The 22,560-nt window shown below is 44.3% G+C and overlaps 2 protein-coding genes across 20 annotated transcripts in view; both read right to left on the bottom strand.

Annotated features, from left to right (window-relative positions):
* Positions 1-108: 108 nt before the first annotated feature.
* ubp1 (upstream binding protein 1) lies at positions 109-11,973 on the bottom strand. Of its 3 annotated transcripts, XM_069515849.1 has the most exons (17): positions 11,632-11,973; positions 10,463-11,493; positions 7,474-7,625; positions 6,705-6,781; positions 6,517-6,622; positions 6,313-6,419; positions 6,048-6,200; positions 5,823-5,933; positions 4,899-5,006; positions 4,497-4,603; positions 4,221-4,275; positions 3,996-4,089; positions 3,818-3,908; positions 3,618-3,736; positions 3,396-3,538; positions 2,739-2,790; positions 109-2,328 (listed from the first exon to the last, which is right to left on the bottom strand). In XM_069515849.1, exons 2-17 carry the CDS (start codon positions 10,576-10,578, stop codon positions 2,291-2,293), a joined length of 1,629 nt encoding a protein of 542 aa, XP_069371950.1. In that variant the 5' UTR covers positions 10,579-11,493; positions 11,632-11,973; the 3' UTR covers positions 109-2,290. The 3 variants fall into 3 exon arrangements, with proteins under 3 accessions (XP_069371950.1, XP_069371952.1, XP_069371951.1); XM_069515851.1 differs by lacking the exon at positions 4,899-5,006; XM_069515850.1 differs by lacking the exon at positions 10,463-11,493 and having other exon boundaries at positions 11,632-11,965.
* A 1,360-nt stretch (positions 11,974-13,333) lies between these two features.
* clasp2 (cytoplasmic linker associated protein 2) overlaps positions 13,334-22,560 on the bottom strand; it is a 50,595-nt gene continuing 41,368 nt past the window's right edge. For all 17 annotated transcript variants that reach the window (XM_020090638.2, XM_069515834.1, XM_069515836.1 and 14 more), the window contains 12 exons: positions 21,506-21,669; positions 20,704-20,782; positions 18,672-18,815; positions 18,395-18,538; positions 18,109-18,215; positions 17,537-17,678; positions 16,140-16,335; positions 15,852-16,045; positions 15,639-15,767; positions 15,234-15,440; positions 15,005-15,121; positions 13,334-14,819 (listed from right to left, as the gene is read on the bottom strand). In XM_020090638.2, coding sequence (XP_019946197.1) covers positions 14,748-14,819; positions 15,005-15,121; positions 15,234-15,440; positions 15,639-15,767; positions 15,852-16,045; positions 16,140-16,335; positions 17,537-17,678; positions 18,109-18,215; positions 18,395-18,538; positions 18,672-18,815; positions 20,704-20,782; positions 21,506-21,669 — 1,695 coding nt within the window. In that variant the 3' untranslated portion in view covers positions 13,334-14,747. The remainder of the gene's footprint in view (positions 14,820-15,004; positions 15,122-15,233; positions 15,441-15,638; positions 15,768-15,851; positions 16,046-16,139; positions 16,336-17,536; positions 17,679-18,108; positions 18,216-18,394; positions 18,539-18,671; positions 18,816-20,703; positions 20,783-21,505; positions 21,670-22,560) is intronic.

The following is a 22,560-nucleotide window of genomic DNA, read 5'->3' as shown; positions in this document are numbered from 1 at the left end:
CTGCAGCAATTTGTAAGTCAGAATATCTATCATATAACATGTGAACAGATGTAGTCCTAAAAATGTTAAAAAAATTTATTTTGTGAAATCATGCAACGAGACACCAGGGAAAGTTATGAAATCATTTATTCCCAGCACGTGGTTGTGTACACGTCCAGCATACGATACTGTGCACATGAGAAGCATCATCATTGACATTAGGCTGTACAGAAACAGTGGTCACCTCTCCTGCTCTCTCTCACACACACTCGCTCACGCAGACAGACGATTGGTCAGGCCGTCAGGTGATGAGAACACCTTGCCACAGTTTGCCTGACTCTTACCACATCCACTCTATTCTCACTATGTGTTTGAGTCGATGAACACTTCACTGTGTCGTGGAACTCGCGTCCTTGTAAACGCCACAGGAGTCCTGGGCTCTGGTGCGACGTGAGACAGAAACAGACGCTTTTTAATCATTATTTTTCTTTCTCCTTCTCATTAGGTGGGTAAGAAGAGGGTGTGGCTGTAGGACTAGACTACACATCAAGCTTTAGTTTTGTGATTTTTCAGTGCAGGCTTGGTCTCTAACATCTGGAAAAAGTTACACACCAAGGACCAAGCTCATCCCTCCCCCTTCCCTGGCTCCCACATGCTCCTCACTAAACAGGAAGCTAAAACACAGTTTCATTATTCCAACAGGGAAAAAAGCTTGTGACAACTACCGACATAATTAAGTTTACTTTGCAAGAACAAAATATGATACGCACGCACACACATAGATTCTGATGCTTAGAGGCGTGCAAACTGAATGCACTTCAAAACCAGACATCGGGCACCAAAACTTAGAGGGTCAACTAAACAGAAAGCTCCTCCCTGCTACTCCCTGACCTGTGTGAGAGGTTTCCTGTGGCTTTTCAAAGTAAGGGCATTCAAAACACAAGACTTATACTTCCTGTGCTCGGCTACATTAAAAACACATGGTTTTGAAAAGAGGACGTGGAGCTGTTGTGACTTTCTAGGATACTAGACTTTTGAAACCAGGCAGCAGCACAGATGTGTTTCTTCCAGCTGGCTGCGTGGGGGGTTGTTATTTGAATAGCAGATGCTGGAATGGAGGGTTTATTATTTTGAATATGTGCACAAGCAGCTCCACCAGATGAGGGTTTAATTTTCCTTCAGACCAATTCCTCTAATGGACGAGATATACAGAGCCAATTAAAAAAAAAAAGAAGAGCCTATCTATCTGAAACGTGTTTGGTCCACATTAATGTAGGCGTTACTACTCTGCACGTCTGTCTCCGATCAAGGTTTGTTCCTCTTTTTTTAAATGCGAGAGATCCTAGAAACCTTGAACCCTCACTACTCTAAACCAGTGTTTTAAAGTCAGCACAGAAAGTAGAGGAGTCAAAGACATGAATGTGCTCAGTGTGTGTGTCTGTGAATATGAGGAAAAGATGGAGCTAAAATTTGATATGGCACCAGAAAAATGTCAGTGAGAGAAACAGTGCAACCATAAATAAAGCATCAACTAAAAACAGTAAAAGCTCCGACCAGACAGGACGTACGTTCACAGAGTGGAGAGCTGAGTGTGGTGTGTGACGTCAACAGAGAGGTGACAAATGTGGCAAGAGTCACTGAAATCAGTCCAAGACAAAAAATAATAATAAGTTGCCGCCTCTCCCATAAATTCAGCCGGGATATTTCAGGGGTTACCGAGCTTGGGGATCAAGAAACGGTTACTAAGACAAGCCCGAGAGAATGTTAAACAAGCAGAGTACGCAAGTTAGTATGTCGAGATCGCATGCTGTTCAGCAGTACAGGTTATCAAATACTGGCCTAATGCTGGTTGTGCACGTCGTGTAGGAAGGGCAACGAGCAATAAGGAAACTCTGCTTTCTTTCCTCCTCCTCTCGGCCATATTATAACCTCCCCCCTCTCTCCTGGAGCCTCCCCCTCCCTTCTGCCTCCACACAAAAACATATAAAAAGACAAAAAAATAAGATAATAAAATCAAAATACATAGAAAGATTGTTATCACTCCCCCAAACCCCATATTCCCCCCCGGTCTCTCCTCTTTTAACTCTCCTCCGTTAATAGTGTTTTCAATATGAAACAGTGGACACACCCATGTCAGATTCTAACATTTACATGGCTTTAACGCAGTCTCTCTGCTTTCCATCGAGCCGTCGATCAGAGAGAGAGAGAGAGAGAGGGAGGAAGTAGAAGGAAAGAGTAGAGGCAGGGAGAGAAGGAGGCTTCTGCTCCAAAACAGAGAGTGGAGTTTTAGTGATGCCATCTGTACTCATCATTACTTCAGGATTAGATGGAGTCCTTCGCCTAGTTCATCTGGAGGAGAAACAAGTACATTTATTAGTTTAATTTCAAACTTTGTTTCAAAAAAGCTGTTTTCAAACATGACCTCCGGGTAAAAGAGGAGAATTGGTTACAGAGTTTGCTTTCACACATGCACAACACAGTGGGGGGGGGGTTGACACATTCACAACAGCAAAGGACAGCGGCAGCAAGTGATATATTAACTCTGCTGGGTGGTTTACAGCAACCTGACAACGTTGTCGGCTCTTATCACCACCAACTCCCTTGACATCTTCATCGGTGTCTTCTTCATGTTTGATGAAGCTTTTTCACCAGGAGATTTTATATTTTTCATTTTTATGTCTGTCACGTGGAACTGCGGAGTCCAGTGCATGTCTGAAAGCAGTTTTACAGTGAAAGAGAGAGCTGCTTCATTAGCTCACCTTTGACGGTGCTAATCAAAAAACTGCTCTCGTCAGGCAAGTTGTAAACCATCTGAAAAGGACAAAACAGACAAAGTGAATTGATTCATCATGTATCACTGCCAAAAAACTGGTTTCTTGGCATTGGTAGGTCACGTTATGATTGGCAGACCTTTAAATGAAAGCACAGACTAAACATTTTGCGTGTGAGGGAGGACTGTAAATGACATGCAAATTCTAGGTGACACTACAGACAGTGGAGCTGTTGTTCCTGGTAAGAGAGCACACAAAACAGTGGCCCACAGTTGATTTCTTCCTCTGACAAAATTCATGTGTCAAATGCCATGTAATTAAATTGAAAATGTTATATCTAAGCTCCTCCCTTGTTTTATTTATCTAGAAATAATACATGCATCAAATCCAATATCAAAAAGCACGACACATCATCTATTTGGAGCACAAAATACATATTGAAAACAGAGTGATTGTAGAGTCATTCATTTCCATGTTGATGGTTTTCCCTGATTATAGTGGACAGTTTGAAGTATTCCACAGTTTTTTTTTGTACTTTGACACATGAATTTTCAATTATACATTGCTACTTAATGTAGAGCCCTCCACAGCTGAGAGTGCTGGTGGAGAGGCAAAGGGCATGTGTGTGTATGAGAGAGTGAGTACCTGGTCACTGAGCAGGATGTGTATGCCTGTAGGACCCTGCCTGTACACCTGGTTGATTGTTCCCAGTGGAAGGCTGCACACACACGCCATCTTGCGGATCAGTTCTGCAGCTGTCAGCTCCTCTAGGTACAGAGCGTGGTATACTGCACACAAACAGGTTTTAAATTCAGACTATTCAAATACCCCATCTACTTGTTACACAGGAAGTGTTTCTATCTGTACCTCGTAAATTAGAGGAGATGCTGTGCTCTCCATTTTCATTACTGCCATGTCTCTCCAGCAGGGGGCTCTCCTGAGGGGACTCCTGACAGACATACACTGTCAACCTGGGGCACACCGACCTACACACACAGAAATTGTTTTTATGAATACACTGGCATGCTGTTGCTTTTGCAGGTACACATACACGCAGAGTAACACACCTGGATTTAAGTGCATTGTAGAGTCTGATCCCATCTGCTGGCCCACAAATCTGGACCAGGTCGTCCCGTGTTAGCTTCAACAAATCAGAACCTATGCAAAGACAGAGAAGCAGTCTCTAGCACCACAGTGGTTATCACTTCACACGTGTGTTTTATTGTGTGGGGACAATGTGAGTACCTGAGAAGTGAGAGAAGAGTCGTGTGTAGGAGTTGAAGCGGTTTTTCAGCAGCCACTTCTGTGCGTCCTGTATGGACGCGGTGGGACTCAGCTGCTGTTGAGGCCAGAGACAGAAGATGTCAACACACAGATCTGGGTTTTACTTTCCCCACTCATAGTCAGCCATCATGTTAAACACTGAAATTCTTGAACAGTTTTCTACCTGAGCGTAAAGTGCAGACTTACCTCCAAGTTGACATGGCTGCTGGGGTCTGCCTGGTGATTGGGAGAGGACGAGTCACTGGAAAACACGATGTAACAATTAATAGAGTCCAACACACATCTGACTTTAAACATGTCTTCACCTGAGGTTATGTGGACACACACACACACACACACACACACACACACACACACACACACACACACACACACACACACACACACACACACACACACACACACACACACACACACACACACACACACACACACACACAAAAGCAGCACATACACAGTTACCTGTCCGGTACTGAGGAGGTTGTGTAGGTGGACAGCGGGGTGGAGGTGAAGGAGGGAGTAGCTGCCTGGTTGGTGCTGACGTAGGCATTGTCTGGCCACGGGGAACACTAAGGAAAGACATGCACATCTAAATACTCAGTGACACCAAAACCTCTCAAAGATGACATATTAGGTTAACTATTATTGAAGGCCAACTCCAACTACTAAAAAACAAGTGGCTTAGGGTTGAGGAATATTCAGGGGTGTACTAGGAATTTAGCTTGGCACCATCTCCACCCCACATAATGTCAGGTACGTGGTTTAAAAGCATCTTTTCCAGCAGCTGAGGGTCGAGTGCCTACAAGCTTCAGGCTGTAGATGGAGTGATGGGGAGGAGGAGTGGAGGAGAGGAGAGGTGCTTACACTGCCTCTCTTGGCCAAGGAGTCGCCACAGTCAGCGGGAAGTGTTCGCTTGCTGGACTTTTTCAGCTCGTGGTCACCCGCATCCTCTATGATGGGTTCAAGCCTTGTCTACACACAGACACACAGCAGAGGTTAGCCAGCCAGCCAGCAAAACACACACACACACACACACACACACACACACACACACACACACACACACACACACACACACACACACACACACACACACACACACACACACACACACACACACACACACACACACACACACACACACACTTCATCATCATCCAGCGAGTAACCTGAGGAAAATGTTGGTGTATAATACAAGTACGGTTTCAGCGTTTTACTTTGGATATCCAAAAACAAATGTTGGGGTTGTGGACACACTTCAAACATTTCTCCCATTTTGGAAAACGCCTTCCCTCTGTGTAGATCATACTGTGTGTCCCGGTTTTAAAATTGTATCCCTGATAAATATTTTTGTGAAAAATATAAACTTTGAGAATGTCTGCAAACCAGTTGCTCCCATTAATGTATAGAAGTCTGAAGAAGGGCCGCTGTCTGGAGCCTTACTTAGCTGGCAGGTATATCAAAAAGGTTTACAGGAGGATCAACTGACGTGTAGACATTCTTCTCTGTGTTTATCATGTTTTTTTACGCTTTTGTGCACTTTTTTTTTAACGTTTGACCATTAACATCGACCATAAAATTAGGTCCCCATCACGGATCCTGGCTACACCTGTGTTGTTTGTCAGACACACACACTTACCCCATAAAGAAACTCACACACTTTGCTTCACTTACTCTAGTGCATATAACTATGGATAGACCTGCGAATCAAAATTGAACCCGAGTACTTGTTAGCACTTTAGCCACATATCTGTGAAGCCTGACAGATCATTGCAACTGGATACTGACCTCTGACAGGATAGTGGTATCGTAAGAGGGCTGGTACTTTTCTTTCTCTTGAGCTGTGCGTTTCTCCATCTTCTCCCGGTCTGTCTTTTGCTTTCGGTCCGCCCCCTTTGGCTAAAAAGTCAGCAGAGGGACAGATGTACTTGCTGTGAGGGCTGACACATGGGGTACCAAAGAAATAATTTCGGTCACTGTGGAGATTTCCTCTATGAGACGATGACTGCATACCTTAAATACTTTGATTTGGCAGGAGGCGGAGTGGAGGTGTTCTGTGTACTCTCCATTGTCTCCCAGGGCGAACGTGTCAATCTGGATCCTAAAGGGGACGCCCTTCTCTCCGCCGTGTTTTCTGGGAGTGAACTCTGTGCTGATGCAGTGCACCTGCAGACAGGAGATCAAAATATGTGTTTGATGTGGAAATTCAGCGGCACACCCAACAGATGGCACAGAGTGTGTTGGTGGGTGTGTGTGTTTTGTGTTGGTTAGGATGTACCTGCACAAAAACAGAAGTCCTTTTGTTCATGTCCCACAGGAACTCTGCAGCGTTGAGCTGGGAGGGGTGAGTCTTTGGCTCCACAATGCCCACTGACATGGGGATATCTTTCCCGAAAACAAAACAAAGACACACACATACATTTAAACCCCAAATCACACAAAAGGATGATTAAAGTAAAAAAGTCTCGCCAGGCGTCATTACCGATGTCAAGGAGACGGTCACCAGGACGATTCCACTTCCAGCCCTCCAGCTGCTGGTGCTCTGTGTACTGCAGCCGGCGATCGTGAAACACCACTCTCACTGTGCTCTACACACACACACATTTAGGTACAAAGTGTACTTGATGTAATAAGTAAACGTTTGTCCTCCAGCTGAGAGGATCCTCTCACCTTCACCATCTTGTTGTTGAGCTCTGGTAACTCCCCTGCCTTCCTGTTGTCCAACATACGCACCTCGTAAGACTGGCCTGAGAGAGAGAGACACCAAAGATCAAGAGAGATAAAGCAACCCGAGGAAACTGTAAATGTAATATCTTCCATTACATTAATAGCCTCTCCAACGAGAACAGGCTTTGTTTGTTTTGTGGGAGTGGCTGAAGATAAAACCTTTCCACCAAATGGCGGAACTAAAATCCAAAACTATCAGGAGCAAAGAGTTCCCCAAGTGAATTTCTTTCTGATTTTTGACAACATCTGTGCCTCTGATAAACACTCCACATTTTGTGGACTTCTGGCATCTGTCTCCCTATCTAGCTTTTCTTGAAAACTTCTGGAAACAAAAAACCTTTGCAACAATAGACTTGGTTTGCTTTCATGTTTGTAGACATTCCTCAATTTATTTAAATCCTTTTTTGTGTCATTAAATAAGAAAGAAATCCATTTGTGCCAGGAGGCCAGCAGTGGCTGCCACTCACCTGAGCAAAGGTTTTATTCACAACAATTGTACTAATGTATAATAACTTCAAGAAGTGATAATTAAATAATGGGTTTAGCCCAAAAACACACAGCTGGATTGCATGTCAACAAACCAGTTCAAATACAACTTTATAAGCAGTTGTTATGAGTACTGAACAAAAAAAGAAAACAAAATCAAATCAGGGGAAGTACAACCAAGACCTTGGAATGCAGGTACAGTAGGTATCTGTATTGTGTGTCTCACCTTGGTTTAGGTATGTGAGCGTCTCGTCATGCAGCTTGATGGCAGGCGAGGTGGCGGTGCACAGCACATACTGGAATGGGGGATTTTTGGTCTCACTTTCGGTCGGAAGGCTGGAGTCCTCCTGCTTAAAAATCGGCAGAGCCAGCACATCACTGAGAGAGAGAGAGTCAGAGAAGACAAACAAACAGAACGTCAGCTTGGAGATGATGCAAGAGTGACACGCAAAGAACAAAATAAATCCCCAGAGAAAATAACTATTGTGACAGCAGAAACTTTTTCCATGTTGAGCTTTATTCTGTGAAATGTGTTTAATTTTGACCCGTCAATCCATTTGAATTTCCCTGTGTCTGAAATTGAGTAAAAACTTGAGGCTTCAATTAAAACTCCAACATCATGTGGGATCCATCCTGATGGCTTATTAATCAACGGTGACCTCCTGAAATCAAAGTGAGACCCTGCCTTTGTTCCTCCAGACTGGATGTTCCTGTTTTCAACTTAGCAATTATTTCTACAAAAATACGTTAGGTGGTTTGTGTCGTTTACACTGTTGCATGCACCACTTTCAGGAAGAAAATACTTCTCCTCCTCATGGTGTGGAATTATTAAATGGATTGGCTTAATTTAGAATAAGTGATGCGAATTCTTCATCAATCAAATGGCTCTCGCATTACGTATGCATGAGGCCGATGTAGGATTAATGAACAAAAACACCCAGAGATAGCCTGAGCTGCTGACACATACTATCTCTCACACTTGGCAGCCACTCTAGACAACCAACCTGTCCTCAGCTCACCCTGACAAATGCTGCAGGAGTGTCAACGAGGGCGCAGTGTGCGGGTGAGTGCTCATGTGTAGCTCTCAGTGTCTGTGCAGGAAAAGGATCCAAACCACTCAAAGACAGAGAGATCATGGACTCTCATTACCTAGAAAACTTTCTGGCAGTTAGTCATGCGTCTCTAAACCTGAGCCCAAAAAACAACAGCTTGACAATTTCCAGACAATCCTGCCGCACCTTCCTCCAAACAGCAGCGAGCTACATTTATTCAGTCATCACCGCCTTTGGTTTTTTTCGCTGCCTAGACAGTGCCAGTCTGGGTGTCAAGACCATGTTGAGCCCCGAAGAAAACTACCTCTGCTTCCTGAAATCTGAGGACATGGCTCCACTGAAACATTCTGTTCCGACCAACAGCTGACTCTGGTGCCCAGCAACCCAGCCCAGCACCTCAGATAGCACTACTCCTGCAGCCAGTGACACCAAGCAACTCACACGCACACTTTTCCCTAATTGACACACACACATGCAACCCATCACTTGAGGAGTGGTAAACTTAAAGACTTTCATAGGAGACGCAAAACCACGTCACGCCACGATAAAAGCCCGTCAAAGCAGATGGTCAAGGAGGCTGCTGATAAGAGGCGTGCATGAGCCTGGGAACTACGTCCTCTTGACGTCGTCACATAAATACCCACACCACAACCTATTACAAAATACAGTGCACACATAGCAAGGGTTACTAATTGAGCAGGTGGTTTATATTAGTACTTGTTTGATGCCAACAGAGTTATTCTTTAACCACCTCAAGAAGATGGCACAAGAAAATGTTCAACTCTGTTCACAGATTATCAACAAGGAGGACTGAGTAACAAGTGTTCCTCTGATTTATTAAACGCCACGTTTGGGAATATACACGGGAATCTCAGACTCTAGAGGGAAACATGAGATAAAGAAGGCTCTGGGTGTGAAATCATAAAACCTGAGTTAAAAATTCACAACAAATGTTTATAATCATCAGAAACACTCTGTTTGTTTTTACACACACACACACACACACACACAAACACACACACACACACACACACACACACACACACACAAGGTCTTCAGAAACAAATCCAGAAAGACATATTCTGATAACTGTCAGCTTGAGAGGCCAAAACAGGGCCTTTCCTTTCTCAGTCTTATCTTGAAACAAACAAAGTGTGGGTCACCAGAATCAGACACTGGTGCATTATCATGTATCAATGGAGAACACGGTCAAACAGTTTTTGCTAGGGTGCATGTAAGAGCCAGACCAAAAATCATAAACGTCGACACTGATATGTCGGTGAAAGGCTCAAATCGGCTGAGCATGCATTTGCTGCAGTAATCGCATAAAAGAAAAGTGTGTGGGGCTCCTGAAGCTTGATATCTTATGGAAATGTCAGATTCCAGCACACTGACATAAAAACAATACTGGTTGAAGCATCTGCTTCCACATCTCTCAGAAATGGAAATTTTGAGCATTTTCAAATTCACTGAGGTAGATTTTATGATTTGATCAAAATCACTGACCGGGCCCCTCTTTTGTGTGATTATTGCCAAATTGCTCGATGCAAAACTCCTGTCCAGAGTTGGAGAAGTTTCTTGATTCGCAGGAGGAAACATCCAATGAAGGACTAAGTAAACAAAAACAGGAATCTGACCTCTGTTAATAAATTTTGGTCAAAGTAGTGATGTTCAAAACCCTTGACTCACTGTCTTACAGGGAAACATGAGATAAAGAAAGCTGTCAGTGGGAAATCATAAAAACTGAGCTTATAATGAGAATAATCATCAGAAACACTGTTTCTTTACACACAGACACACACTAGGTCCTCAGAAACAAAGCCAGAGAGACCTTTTCTGATAACTGTTTCTCAGTGTTATCTCAAAACAAACAAAGTGTGGGTCCCTTTCCTATCACACACTCATACACACACACACTTTTAGTCTCCCCTTTACTTTGGTGTGGGGTTTCTAAGAAATGAATCTTCGTCCCTGATCACGGCTCCCTGCTCTACTCCAAATCCCAAAACAAAGAGAGGCCATCACAGACAGTACAAAGCGGATAACACACACAGAGACAGAGGGATGTGGACTTAACACTTCCACAGTGTGTGTGAGTGTGTTGTTCTCCTGTGACTACAGAGCTAACAAGCTGGCTTCGGTGCGTTGACCCTCGTCTCTGACCTCATGCTGTAGGCTCCAGCCCCCAGCTCCTGCCCGATGCCGGACAGGCTGGCATCGAAGTCGTGCACCAGCCCCGACTCGATGGTGGCGTCGTCCATCTTCAGCACCCAGGCCATCGGCCCCAGCTCCTTGTCCTCGGCTTCTACTCGGAGGGCCGCCAGCTTGCTTCAGGTACGAGGAGGTCGGCTAGCGAGGAAGTGGGCTCCGCAGCTTGTGGGTGACGCCGTGAGGGGAGGGGGGAAGTTACGCTGCTAGCCCGTTAGCCGCTCCCTGGCAAGCTAGGCAGGCAAACTGGTAGCTTTCCATAGAGACTGGGTGTATCGCCATATTCTCCAGCTCGGGGGGGGGGGGGGATTTGTCACGAAACCCGCTGCTCCACGACTGACGAGAATGTCTGCACCCAACAAGCTAGGAGCCGCTCAGCTACAAAATGTTGGTCGTGACTCAAGATGCGGGCTGGTTGTCAGCATGCTAACATTAGCTAACAGCTAGCTAGCGTCACAAAGGCAACTAGCGTTAATTCCGCATCGCCGCGGTCCGTCCGGACACCGTGTTGGAGCGGGTGAGCCACACGTAGCTCCACGAAATACAACCAGAACAGATGTTTCAGTCCACACGCCGCATCCCACGCAACGTCCGCACAGCTGTTGCCAACCTAGCTAACAAGCTATCTAGCATCAACTTCACTGGCTCCGGATCAACTGTGCGGCGAAGCGCTACTCTCTGCGGGGCGCTCCCCGTGCCGTCCCCGGGCCGCTGTCCTCTTCTCGTCGCGGTGCGGGAATCACCGCAGCAGAGTCCCACTCTCCGAGTCCTTTAACCATACCCGAGGCGCAGCGGTTGACACAAGAGTAGGCATCAACATGGCTCCCCCTCGGCGGACGGACTGCCAGGAAGGATGCCAGGACGGGGTTCGGCCAATCAGGGGGCCGCCACCCGTGCCCCAGTGTGAGGGGACGAGCCAATCAGGGAGCTCCGAGCTGCCGTCATTGTGTCCCAGTGTGGCTGCGTCTTCACGAGCTGTAACACGGCTGCAGACACGTTGTCAACAAGGAAGAGCCCCACACTTTAGCACATGTGTCACACACTAACAGCCCTTCCACAGAAAATAACAACAACAACAACAACACAATCTATAATCTGACACACACACTCACTCAGGATCTCACCGTGGGTAAGTGTTGACTCCGTGTCTCTGTGTGTCCTCTCGGAAGTTTTCAGTGTACGGCTGCCAGAACAACATCGTGTCACACACACACACAAACACCAGCTGTGGCTACAAATAACGACTCAGTCCGGTTCTGAGAGAGCCCACGCCGGAACACATGTCTGCTTCAGGTCCGCGGAGAACACGAACTCAAGTCCCGTCCCCTTCCCTCCTCCTGGACCCGTCTGCAGAATTGCGCGTCCTCTGGTCAATTATTACCCACTGATCGGACCCTGATCGCGGCGCACAGTCGAGTCAAGTGTCCGAGTGGTGAAGTTTCTCCGAGCAGGGTACACACGCACGCACGCGCACACGCATGTGCAAGCTATTTCTGCTCCTCGGGAGAAGACCCGCCTCAGCTTGAAGGCGGACGTCAACACAGATCTAACATAGACCCTGCATGCTGCAAACATGGTGCAAACTTACCTACCAATATTGAAGACTAGGGGTCGATATATCAAATTAACACGACAAATGTCACATAGTCATTTATTGAAAGTTTAAAGACTGATTCTTCTTGCTCAGAAGTAAAGGTTGAAACTTTAAAATGTTTTTATTGATATTGTTTAATTGACTCGACCTGAAAAGTCACAAGTGAGTAAATTGGTTTGATTCCACCACAGCATGTAAACGTGGAGCCATGTCTCTCCCTCACCTCGGATACAACTGATATGTTTGGGAATTATTTTGCAGGGACCAGGACTCTGCAGGGAGACCGGGGTTTTTACAGGTCAGACTGGTCCTGAGACCCTCTACAGCTGCACCTAAATTTACAGCCCATGAGAACAGATGCACACATGAAATTCAGCACCAGTTTCTCAAATATCTACGTTGCATAAGACACAAATGTTTATCTTTTGCTCTGCACGTCGGGGGAGGCTCACTTCATCGACTATTACAGGCAGTGAAAAATGTCCTGCTCTTCAATAAACAATTCATTGATTAGTAATTTAACAACAAATTAATCCTTCCCAGTTGGGAGGACTTGCTGATCTGCTTTGTCTTATGGGACAGTACACTGAAATAAAATATTGTGAGATGTCTTTTGGATTCTTTGATAATAAAACAAGTAACTTTAAGACATAAATTACCGTAATAAAGTGCTGGTTCGTATTTTTCATCAGTTTTTTTTTTTTTTTACATTTTACAGCAAACCAAGGATCAATCAATAAGGGATAAGGGAAATGTAAAATTAATCAGTGTACTTATGACGCCATAATCACAGATTGTGGACGATGAGTTACAAGCAGTTCAGTCATCCTTCTTTATTCATGTAATTTGAAGAGAGAGATCAAGTGTGTCACAAAGTAAAACATTTTTTATTGTTTACTTGTTGATTTTCGTGATCAAGTAATTAATCTATAGACTTTAAAATGTTAGAAAAGAACAATAAATGTCTGTTGCAGTTTCCATGAGTCTAAAATTAGGTTTGTTTTGGATGAGTGTCTAGTTTTGCTCGACCACAAACCAAATATATTCAGTTTACAACTCTATAAACAGAAAATCACCTGATGTAATTTGTGTTTTCTCTAAAAGATTTGTTCTTCATCAAAACAGATACATTTTCTGTCCACTCACGGTTGAACGTTTGTTCTGACTCCAATTACAGCGTCTCACCGCAGGACTGATTCCTAGCTCAAAGATCCCAGAGGCAGAGATTATCATGATCTGTACAAGTTCTTTATTTTATTGTAAGCACAGCTTTGTAAATGCACAGAGGAAACACAACAGTGAAAACTAGAATGTTACAAGAGGAGGAAGGAAAGAAAGACACAATGAAGTGGAGGGGAGAGAAAAGGTGATGTGACAGTTTTTTTCAGAGCTGTAAATAATACATTTCTACAATTTTCTCAGCAGAGAAAAATAAGTATGAGAGCGATCGACAGACTACGGCACACGCAACAGAGAAAAAATAAAAACAAGGATGGGCACAGGTGCGTGCGTGCAACCTCCCCTGGGTGTCACTGTTACTGAGTAATCCTTTTTAATATCATATATAGATACATATCCACTATTTGATAATAAGCCATGTCCTGTCATACTTCATGTAGTAAAAGCAGCACGCACCCGTGGACTGATCCACGATGAGCTGGGAGAAATGGACGACACCATGGAGATATCTGAAAGGGCCAGACATTTTCACATCAATTTAAAACCTCAGTCGCATTATTTTAACTGTCAACAGGACCCAGATAAAAAGTTAGGTTCTTTTTTAATTTAGTCTCATGCATATCCAAGCACATGACGCCTCCTATACTTTGGGATCTGCCGATGTACTGTATCAGCTATGAGCAGGCATGATCCACATACGTTAGTCCCTGTGCTGGGTTGGCGGTCGTACCTGTTTTGGCTCATAAGCACCTTTTTGAAAGAGAGAACCTGTGTTCGTGTGTGTGTGTGTGCACGAGAGAAAAAAAACTCCAGATATTAAAAACAGCTGTGGTAAAACCTCATCGATTAAATCAAACTATGACACAATGCAAATTTACATTCCTTTCTACCTGGCCCCAGTTACTCACGGTTCACGAAGGAAACATAGACGGCACCGTTTGTTTGTCTCAGTGCTGTTTGATAAATATTACACCCCCTGGTTAGAAAAATGAAAACCATGCAGATGCACCTCTTCCTGTTGACATCAAGATGTTGTTCAGAGGAGATGCTGTTGTGTTCGTGTTATAATGGAGAGTGGACAGGACGGACATTTCATATCTTCATCCTTGAGTGATTTACTGAAAACCTGGGTGGAATTTCATGTCATTAAGTCTGATATCAGGGTGGAGAGCTCCTGACGATCATCTCCTCTGGACCACAACTTCCATCTTGCAGTGTGGCAGTAGATGTGTAAGGACTGTGTGTGCCTATGCTTGTGTGTGTGTGTGTGTGTGTGTGTAACTCTGCTGTCCAGAGTGTAAGCGTATGTGTAGATGTAAGCAGTTTGCTCATGGGAGAGTGTTAGGATGTTTTCGTTGTGGGTCTGTGTGGATGAAAGCACGGGAGCAGATGTTTCATGTTTGGTTGGCAGAGTTGCAGTTCTATGGTTGCCCTGTGGGAGGGGGCTGTGGGAGGGGGCTGTGTCTCCTATAGACCCTCAGAGGGGGGCTCGGTGGAGCCGGACTGGGCACGCTTAATGTACAGATTCAGCAGCTTCAGCTGTGAACAGAGAAAACAGGAGAGAGGGTGGACACGTCAATGTTTGTCTCTAGAGGCTGACACAACGTGTACGCTGAGGGACGAACCCATAAACAATGAACAAAAAAGATCTTGCATAGTAACATTCGCTGGGAACTACATGCATTGAAACTCGCAGAGATTCAAATGCTTTAACGTCAGGTCACCTTGCTGCTGGAGAGTTGGCTGAGGTGCGGTTTGAGGTCCTCTCCGATCACTGCGTAAATGGCCACCAAGCAGAACACACAGGCTTTCCTCACACTGCTCTCAGAGTTGTCATAACCCTGTTCAAACAGATACAACTGATTACAGAGCGGCAGAAACCTTTGTTTTACACATTATATAAGACATAACAAATAAGTATAAGATTAAAAGACTTTCAGCTGAGTCCGTTACCTGTATGAGTCCTGGCACGATTTCTGGCAGCAGGCTCATCAGGCCCTCTCTGGGAATCCTCTCCACCACTTTGGTCTGCATCTTGATGGCAGCCAGGTTGATGGGGTAATCGGCTGATTGGATGATGGGACACAACACCTTGATACACTGGTCTGGACTGATGGACAATGCCAACATGGCTGCCGTCTCCTCTGCTGCTCGCACCACCTGAAGAAATGCAATTCAAATTTACATTGAAGGTGAAAAGAACAGTTTGATAATCGCAGATGATGCCACAGAGGTTTCTTTATTTGGATCCAATATGAACTAAAACAACCTTTTGTACCATCTCTTCATGCTCTCTGAAGTTCTCCTCATTGAATACTATTTTTAATGGAGCTGATTTGTGTGTGTGAGTAAACGCACCTCCTTGTGAGGGTCTTTGTGAGACTCCAGGGCCTTCATGATGGTGAGCTCTGCGTAGTTCTTGAACCTCCAGGGCTGCTTGCAGAGAATCTCCCTCAGCACCCGCAGAGCCAGTGTTCGGATCACATGCTGAGAGAATAAAAAACATTCATGTTTAAAGAGAGATTTGTTTTGTACACAGTGTTATTACAGACTCGACGTGAGTGTGGCTACCTCTCTGTCCCCCATCGTCTCGAGCAGGAGCAGCAGGATGGTCTTGAAGTGCTCATCCCACACCTGCAGGGTGTTTTCGCGAATCAGCTTCAGCAGTTCACACAGCGCTGCCTTCCTCTCCTCTATGCGCTCGTTGTGATTCGACAACTCCTTCAGCAGCTCGGCCACCAGCTCTGACTGGTCCAGACTGCTATCTGTTAATGGACAATAAATAACATGTTTGGTTCATATTACAACTTTGTGTAATACAGTGTGTGTTTTTTTTCTGTCAGATTGTGGTTTGTGTACCGTCAGTGAGAAGCTCGGAGTCGTCCAGGCTGGTGTCTTTGCGGCTGTGTTTGAAGGGGGAATCAGAGAAGTGCTCGCGGGCTCCTCTGGGGCTGGAGGAGAGCAGGGGGGTGTTGAGGAGGGAGGTCTTGTTGTCCAAAGCCATGCGGCCGCCGTCCATCATGTCTGATCCTCTGCCGTCTGTCCCGCTGCCACTCTGAAAGACATAGACTCTGATGTTACTGAGGCTCAGTCTCTCAGTTCAAGCCTGTAGTTCGGTTCATTAAATACAAATAAAAGAACAATAAGATAAAAACATGACATCTCCAGTGTCGTGAAGAAATAAGCTGATTATGAAAATTTTAAGTTGTCAAATGACAAAAAAAAAGACAAGTGAAAAAAGGCCAATGACTGTTGAGAAAGTGTGGATAGGCTCTGGAATTCAGTGCATGTCTAAAAGCAGCTTATGTTTACTCCGCATATGGTCACCAAGTCATCTTACATAATTACATCCATGGATTAGGATATCGCTTCCTAGACAGTTCATTATCAGCGGATGGATTTAATAGTAGCTGAGCATTTGAATTCATGCTTAACTCTCATATCTACTATCCCATACTGTAATCCTGAGGTGTTTACAACAGAAACATACTAAAGCAGAGTTAACATTGCACAGGTTACATGTGGAAGCATTCTATTTTGTCTTCAGAGTGTTCAATAGTTTAGAATAAACTGTCAAAACAGGCCACAGATATGCACTGATCGGTGCATATTTACACTCAAAACCCCTGCATGCCAATGTCTGATTGGTGGCTTTGATGAGTCAGCCGTGCTGTGACTGGCAGGCTGGTGACATGTGGGAAGGTTAGATTTCAGATGCAACTCATGGGAAATGTCAGGAGGTCACACCACTGGACCTGAGCACACCATGTCCTTAAAAGGGGCCGGGGCTGTTGGGAGGGGCTGCAATAAGACCTGACCTGAAGTCCGAAGTCATAAATTTGGCCTGAACGAGCAAGAGCAGTTTATACGCTTTAAAGGGAACGGAAGTGCTGGGACAAGACGTCAGGGTCAGATAATGTGCATGTAGGTAACTATGTTTCTGTGTTTTCACTTTTGTAATTCTGGAAAAACATGCTAAAAAACAGGAAAATCAAAGCTGTTTACCTTGTCTGACTAGTTTATACTGCTGTGGCACATGTTGTGTTAAAACAGGATTGAACACTGCCATTTTAGAAAGAAAAAGGATTGAGGGCCCCCCTCGAGCCAAGAAAAGGAAACAAATTAGAGTGTTTAGTAAACCAGCGCTCTGTGTGTCTGAAGACACATCGTGCCATGATAGTGGTCAGTATGAGATACCATCAAAAGATTGTTTTGTGATGTTGTCCCCTTGGTAATTGATGAGTCAACACACTCACCTCCTCTCCATCCCGCCGTTGGACTGGTTCATTCATGTCCTCTTGGCTGCGGACGCTAAAATTCTGGATGGCTTCAGTGACACCTTTCAACGAGCTGTAGATGTCCTCTGAGTTCATGTTTTCTGTGTCGTAGTCAAAAGCACTGAAGACACAGGAAAGAGGAGGAATAGATTATTAACTATCATTAACCAAACTGTCCTGATACATCTCCTCTTCTGAACTGTTTTATTTCAGGTATGATATGTGTAGTATTATATGTGGAGATTTTTTCCATTGCACATACAGAGTTAAGGTTCAGGTTGTGGTACATGCATGAACAGTGGAAACAATTTCTTTCAATTCAAAGCAAGATTTATGAAATTACATCACAAGTACAAAAACATTATTGATTATAAGTGAATAATTGAATATCCTCAGTATTTCTTTCATTGTTAATAAGAAACATTAATTACTGTAGCAGAAAAATGAAGATGCTGGAACTCGAGTCAAACTGTGCCTGACAGAAGTTTAATGTGAGTGACAGTGCATTCAGTATGTGTGTGTGTGTGTGTGTGTGCGTGTGTGTAAGTTACCTTGGTGATGGGGTGTTCTGGGAGGTGTTGGTGGGGGAAGTGACTGGACTGGACCAGCTGGCTGGAGATCGGGGGGTGTGGCGTGTTAAAGGACTGCCCATTTGTGCCTGAGATAAAAAAACAAACAAAAATAAAATAAAAAATCAAGTTCATACAAAGAATTATAGCCAAACTGTCACAGTATCATAGTATAATCATTAATAAGCATGTGTGTTCTCACTAGTAACACAAATGAAAACCTTCAGTGAGCACTGTTTGCGATGATGAGTGTGTGAGGGGCCTTTACCTGTGCAGCGTTGCCCGAGTTCTTCAAATGGTTTTGAAGCAGCTTGGTGGCTCCGTCCTGAAAGGTTTTGGGCAGAGCTGCCAGCAGCATGGTGAACTCTGGTGTGTTGAGCTGGAACAGGGAGATAAGCACCGACTGGGCTGCCTGGTACACACAACATATACACACAAATTTCATTTATGAAGACGTGTGAATCAAAGCGGTCCTAGCGTGATCAAAAATTGTATTTCACATCTGAAATGTGTGCGTGTGCTTGTGTGTTAGAGTGTGTGAGTACCTTTCTGACGTCAGAGCTCTTGGGTTCAGTCGTCCAGGTGATGATGCGGGAGACGGCCAACCGAGTCTCACTGGAGTTCACAAAGTCCGGAGCTTCCATCTGTAACGTCAGCGTCTCGATGTACTTCAGAATGGCCACCTTCACCTACAACACACACATTTATAAAAAAAATTAGATACTTATCAATAACACAGAAACTCAAGGGGCATTATCCACCTGCAAATACACAAAAAGTAATGATACACACACAGAAACAAAATTACAAGCACACAATGAAAGAGTGACCAGCAACGTTCACAGACAACATGTACAGCCGCAGCAGATTGTGCATCTCTTGCCAATCCGAAGATCAAATGATTCAATATGAGAAGAACCAAGTACATTCATGATCATGCTTATCAACATAGAGAAACATATCAGTTAACAAGAAGCAATGGAAGATGACAACACAAAGGAACCAAGAAAATGCAAACATTCCCAGCAGGCTCAGAAACGCCACAACAACTGATTCCTGTTGTTCCTCTATTTCTCTCTCCTCCTCCGTTTCTCTACATATGCACCTCAAGGACCAGAACTTCCTCCAAATCACTTAGCAGCATCGTGCGCGCCATAAAATTGCTCCCCCCCGGAGCGCACTGACCTGGGAGGACTGGCTCCAGGCTGCGGCCTGCTCGTCTAGAGAGCAGAAATGGCGGCGCGCTCTGGGGGGGAATAATTTTACCCCAGGCCCTCCCCTGCCTCGCCCTCGCCCGCAACACGAGCTCCGCACAGGCTTCAGAGAGAGAGAGGAGAAGCACCGTGTCAATCAACGGAGAGAGACAGGGAGACGAGGACACGGGAGGGCAGAGGGAGACAAAAAAATAAGGAGGAGGATGGTGCAGAGAGTTTAAGAAGAGGGAGATGATGATTGTAAAGTACTTGGTTTGGGTTGTATTGTAATTTTATCATTCTGAATATCTGGCAATATACAATTTAAATGTTAAGGCCACATGGTGGCAGCAAAGAGCTGTAATGCCTTGAACAGCAACATCAACTAATGGTTTATGAAGCTTCATGCAACAAGCTGGATAATTAATTCTACACTTTGAATATTTCCCTACAGTGTAGATAATTAATTCTACACTGTAGAATAATATTCAACAATGTCTCGGCATCCTTTGATGATGGTTGTAAGAAAAGTATTTTGATTTGACAGTTTATTGTTTTACTGATCTGACAAGTCTTGAGAATTGTATTTCAGAAAAATACTGGAAATCAAGGAAAGCTATAAAGCAGCTGTCCTCATTATACGTAGCATCACCAACAAAATGTTGAATGCGTATATCTCCATACTGCTCTGTCCATCCCTGCACTGAGCTGTCAGGTCGTGATTTCAGCCATCACATTAAAACAAGCAACGGTGTTTTTGGATCACTACGTTTCTTCAAGCCACAGCGTGGGTCAGGAAGACACATTTACGGTGGGAAAATTGTGAAGTTTTTATGCTGATATCATTCTTTCATTTCCCAAGTCTAGTTCCAAGGGAGAGAAGCAGAGTGACAAAAAGTAGGGGAAGGAATAACAAAGAAAAACAAGAAAAAGGACAAGAAAGGTAAAGGGAGAAGGCAACAGAGATTATAGGGTTAGGATGGTGAGGAGCGAGGGAGGAGTTTGCAGACACTGGAGGGAGGGAAAGTTGTTCAAACAGACGGGTTTGTGAGGTAGAAAAGTATGAGGATGGAACAGGTGTGAAAGGAGGAGAGCTTGATGGGAGTGTCCACACTGAAGCACAGCAAAAAGCCAGAGGAGTTTCTATATCATCGCAATCCAATCACAGCCCAGGATTCAGGGTTTCGTGGGGTTTGGGAAGCAGAGCCAGCATTGGCAGGCATGAAGTCATATCAGTACAGCAGTTACCATGGTTACAGCATCCCTGAATTTCCAGTCTTAGGTCTATCGTTGCCATCCACCCCCTCCTTTTGTCAGACCTATACACACCACAGACTCTCTCTCTCTCTCACACACACATATATAAAATGAACTTGTCATTTACCTTGAGGTTGGGCGTCTGTGTCTGGTCGACAGTAAATCTCATGAGAATAGTAAACTGGAGGTCGTTGGGGAAAGACTCCCTGTGAGCAAAAACAGAGATCCACATTATAGTCGTAGCATGTACATGAATACAGCAAGAGGCAAATAACTTTTTGCACCCTTTCTCCTAAATGAATACTATTTGTCTATGTGTAAAAATACAAGAGACAGCAGGGATTGATCCTCAGAGGCCTGTCAGCTCGTCTATATGTACAATACTGTGTAAATGTTTGAGACACTTTCGGTGTTCAGATTCTTATCCATCAGGGAAGTATCTGACTTGTTCCAAATTTGGAACAAGAACACAGAACTACCATCAGAGACAGAGTCCAGCAGCAGATGGTATAACCCTCACAGAGCCCTGATCTCAACATCATGGAGCAATTCTAGGATTGAATAAGGACACACAAGATGTGGACACAACCTAAATACACAGAACTGTGGCAGGTTTTCCTAGTTACTTGGAACAACCTTCCTGCCAAGTACCTTAAAGTTCGGTCAGCGAGAGTACTGTTTACTGTACAAGCAAAATGATTCAATGAAAATGATTTACAGCAATTTCTTTTAGCATTCTCAATATAGTGACAAAGTATTTGCGCAGTACTGTAAATGTAAAATAGCTGTCAGGGCTTACAAACATCTCACTGTCAATGAAAGCTCGAAAAACGAGAAAGTGGTTCAAGAATGACCTGCAATGATCAATATCTTTTTATTATACACTCGTATAGCATAATGTCACAGTCTTTACTGAGTGTGACACCCACCGTGTAACATCCAGCGCTTTCTGAACTTTGGCCTGTACGGAGCCCAGCAGATCGGCTCCCATCTTCTTCAGCAGCTGTGTGAGCAGGACGAACAACCAGTCCTGCAGGTCTTCCTTATGGACCAGGATGAAGTCTACCAGTGTCTCCAGGAACATACTGAACACCTTCAGTCGAATCACACACACAGTTAAGGTCACACAGAGCAAAGTCACTCGTTGAGCAAAAGTCATTTTTTCATGCACTCTCATGCATGCATTCCGGTGCTCCTGCATTTACAGGGTAAAGATTATTTTGTTGAGGGAAGATACTGTGAGAGCATCATTACTTCCCATTGTGAAGTTAGTGGTTATTCACTCATCACTGCAGCAGATCACCTTCATTCACCAAACACCAAATAGACTTAAATCACTCAAATGAATATGATAAGAAAACCACAATGAGACGGAAAACAACTTGACAGGAATTAGTACCAATAAAGCTGTGTGGTGACCATCGCTACATGCGACTGGTTGATTTCATAGACTGTATATAAAGATGGACGACATGGCAGCTCCCCAACAGTAAAGCAAAGCATCTCAATCACTACTTGTTGACTTGCTGCAATATATGTTATAAATATCTCCCCCTCTATGCTAGTAGATGGGACATGGAACTAACTAAAAAGTCAAAGTGCATATCAAATAATTCTTTCTCATAGATGTTTTCTGCTGCTTCAGGTTGTTCTTATCACACAGATGTTTGTTCGTGTTCATAAGTTTGATTTTAACTCAAAATTGATGCTATAAAAAGAGGGTCAAATGTCATTACCGACAGCTGAGACTGACTCGCAATTGGTCGAGTGCGTTTATCAACGAGACCTCGTTACTGCAGATCCATCCTATGATCGCTACTGTGCAGACTCTGGCTCCAATTGTGGAGGTGGCAATGTTCGTATTCATGATGTTCTGGCTTCATTTCTGGATAGTGGGGTGGAAATGGAGGCTTGTCGTCCATCTTTGTAAACAGTTGTACGGTTGATCTCCGCAGGACAGTGTAGTTACAGTGAGGTGGGTTAG

Source organism: Paralichthys olivaceus, chromosome 20 (genome assembly GCF_024713975.1).
Source record: "Paralichthys olivaceus isolate ysfri-2021 chromosome 20, ASM2471397v2, whole genome shotgun sequence".
NCBI classification, from domain to species: domain Eukaryota; kingdom Metazoa; phylum Chordata; class Actinopteri; order Pleuronectiformes; family Paralichthyidae; genus Paralichthys; species Paralichthys olivaceus.
The sequence above is the reverse complement of the archived record's forward strand: the minus strand, read 5'-3'. Positions and strand labels throughout refer to the sequence as shown.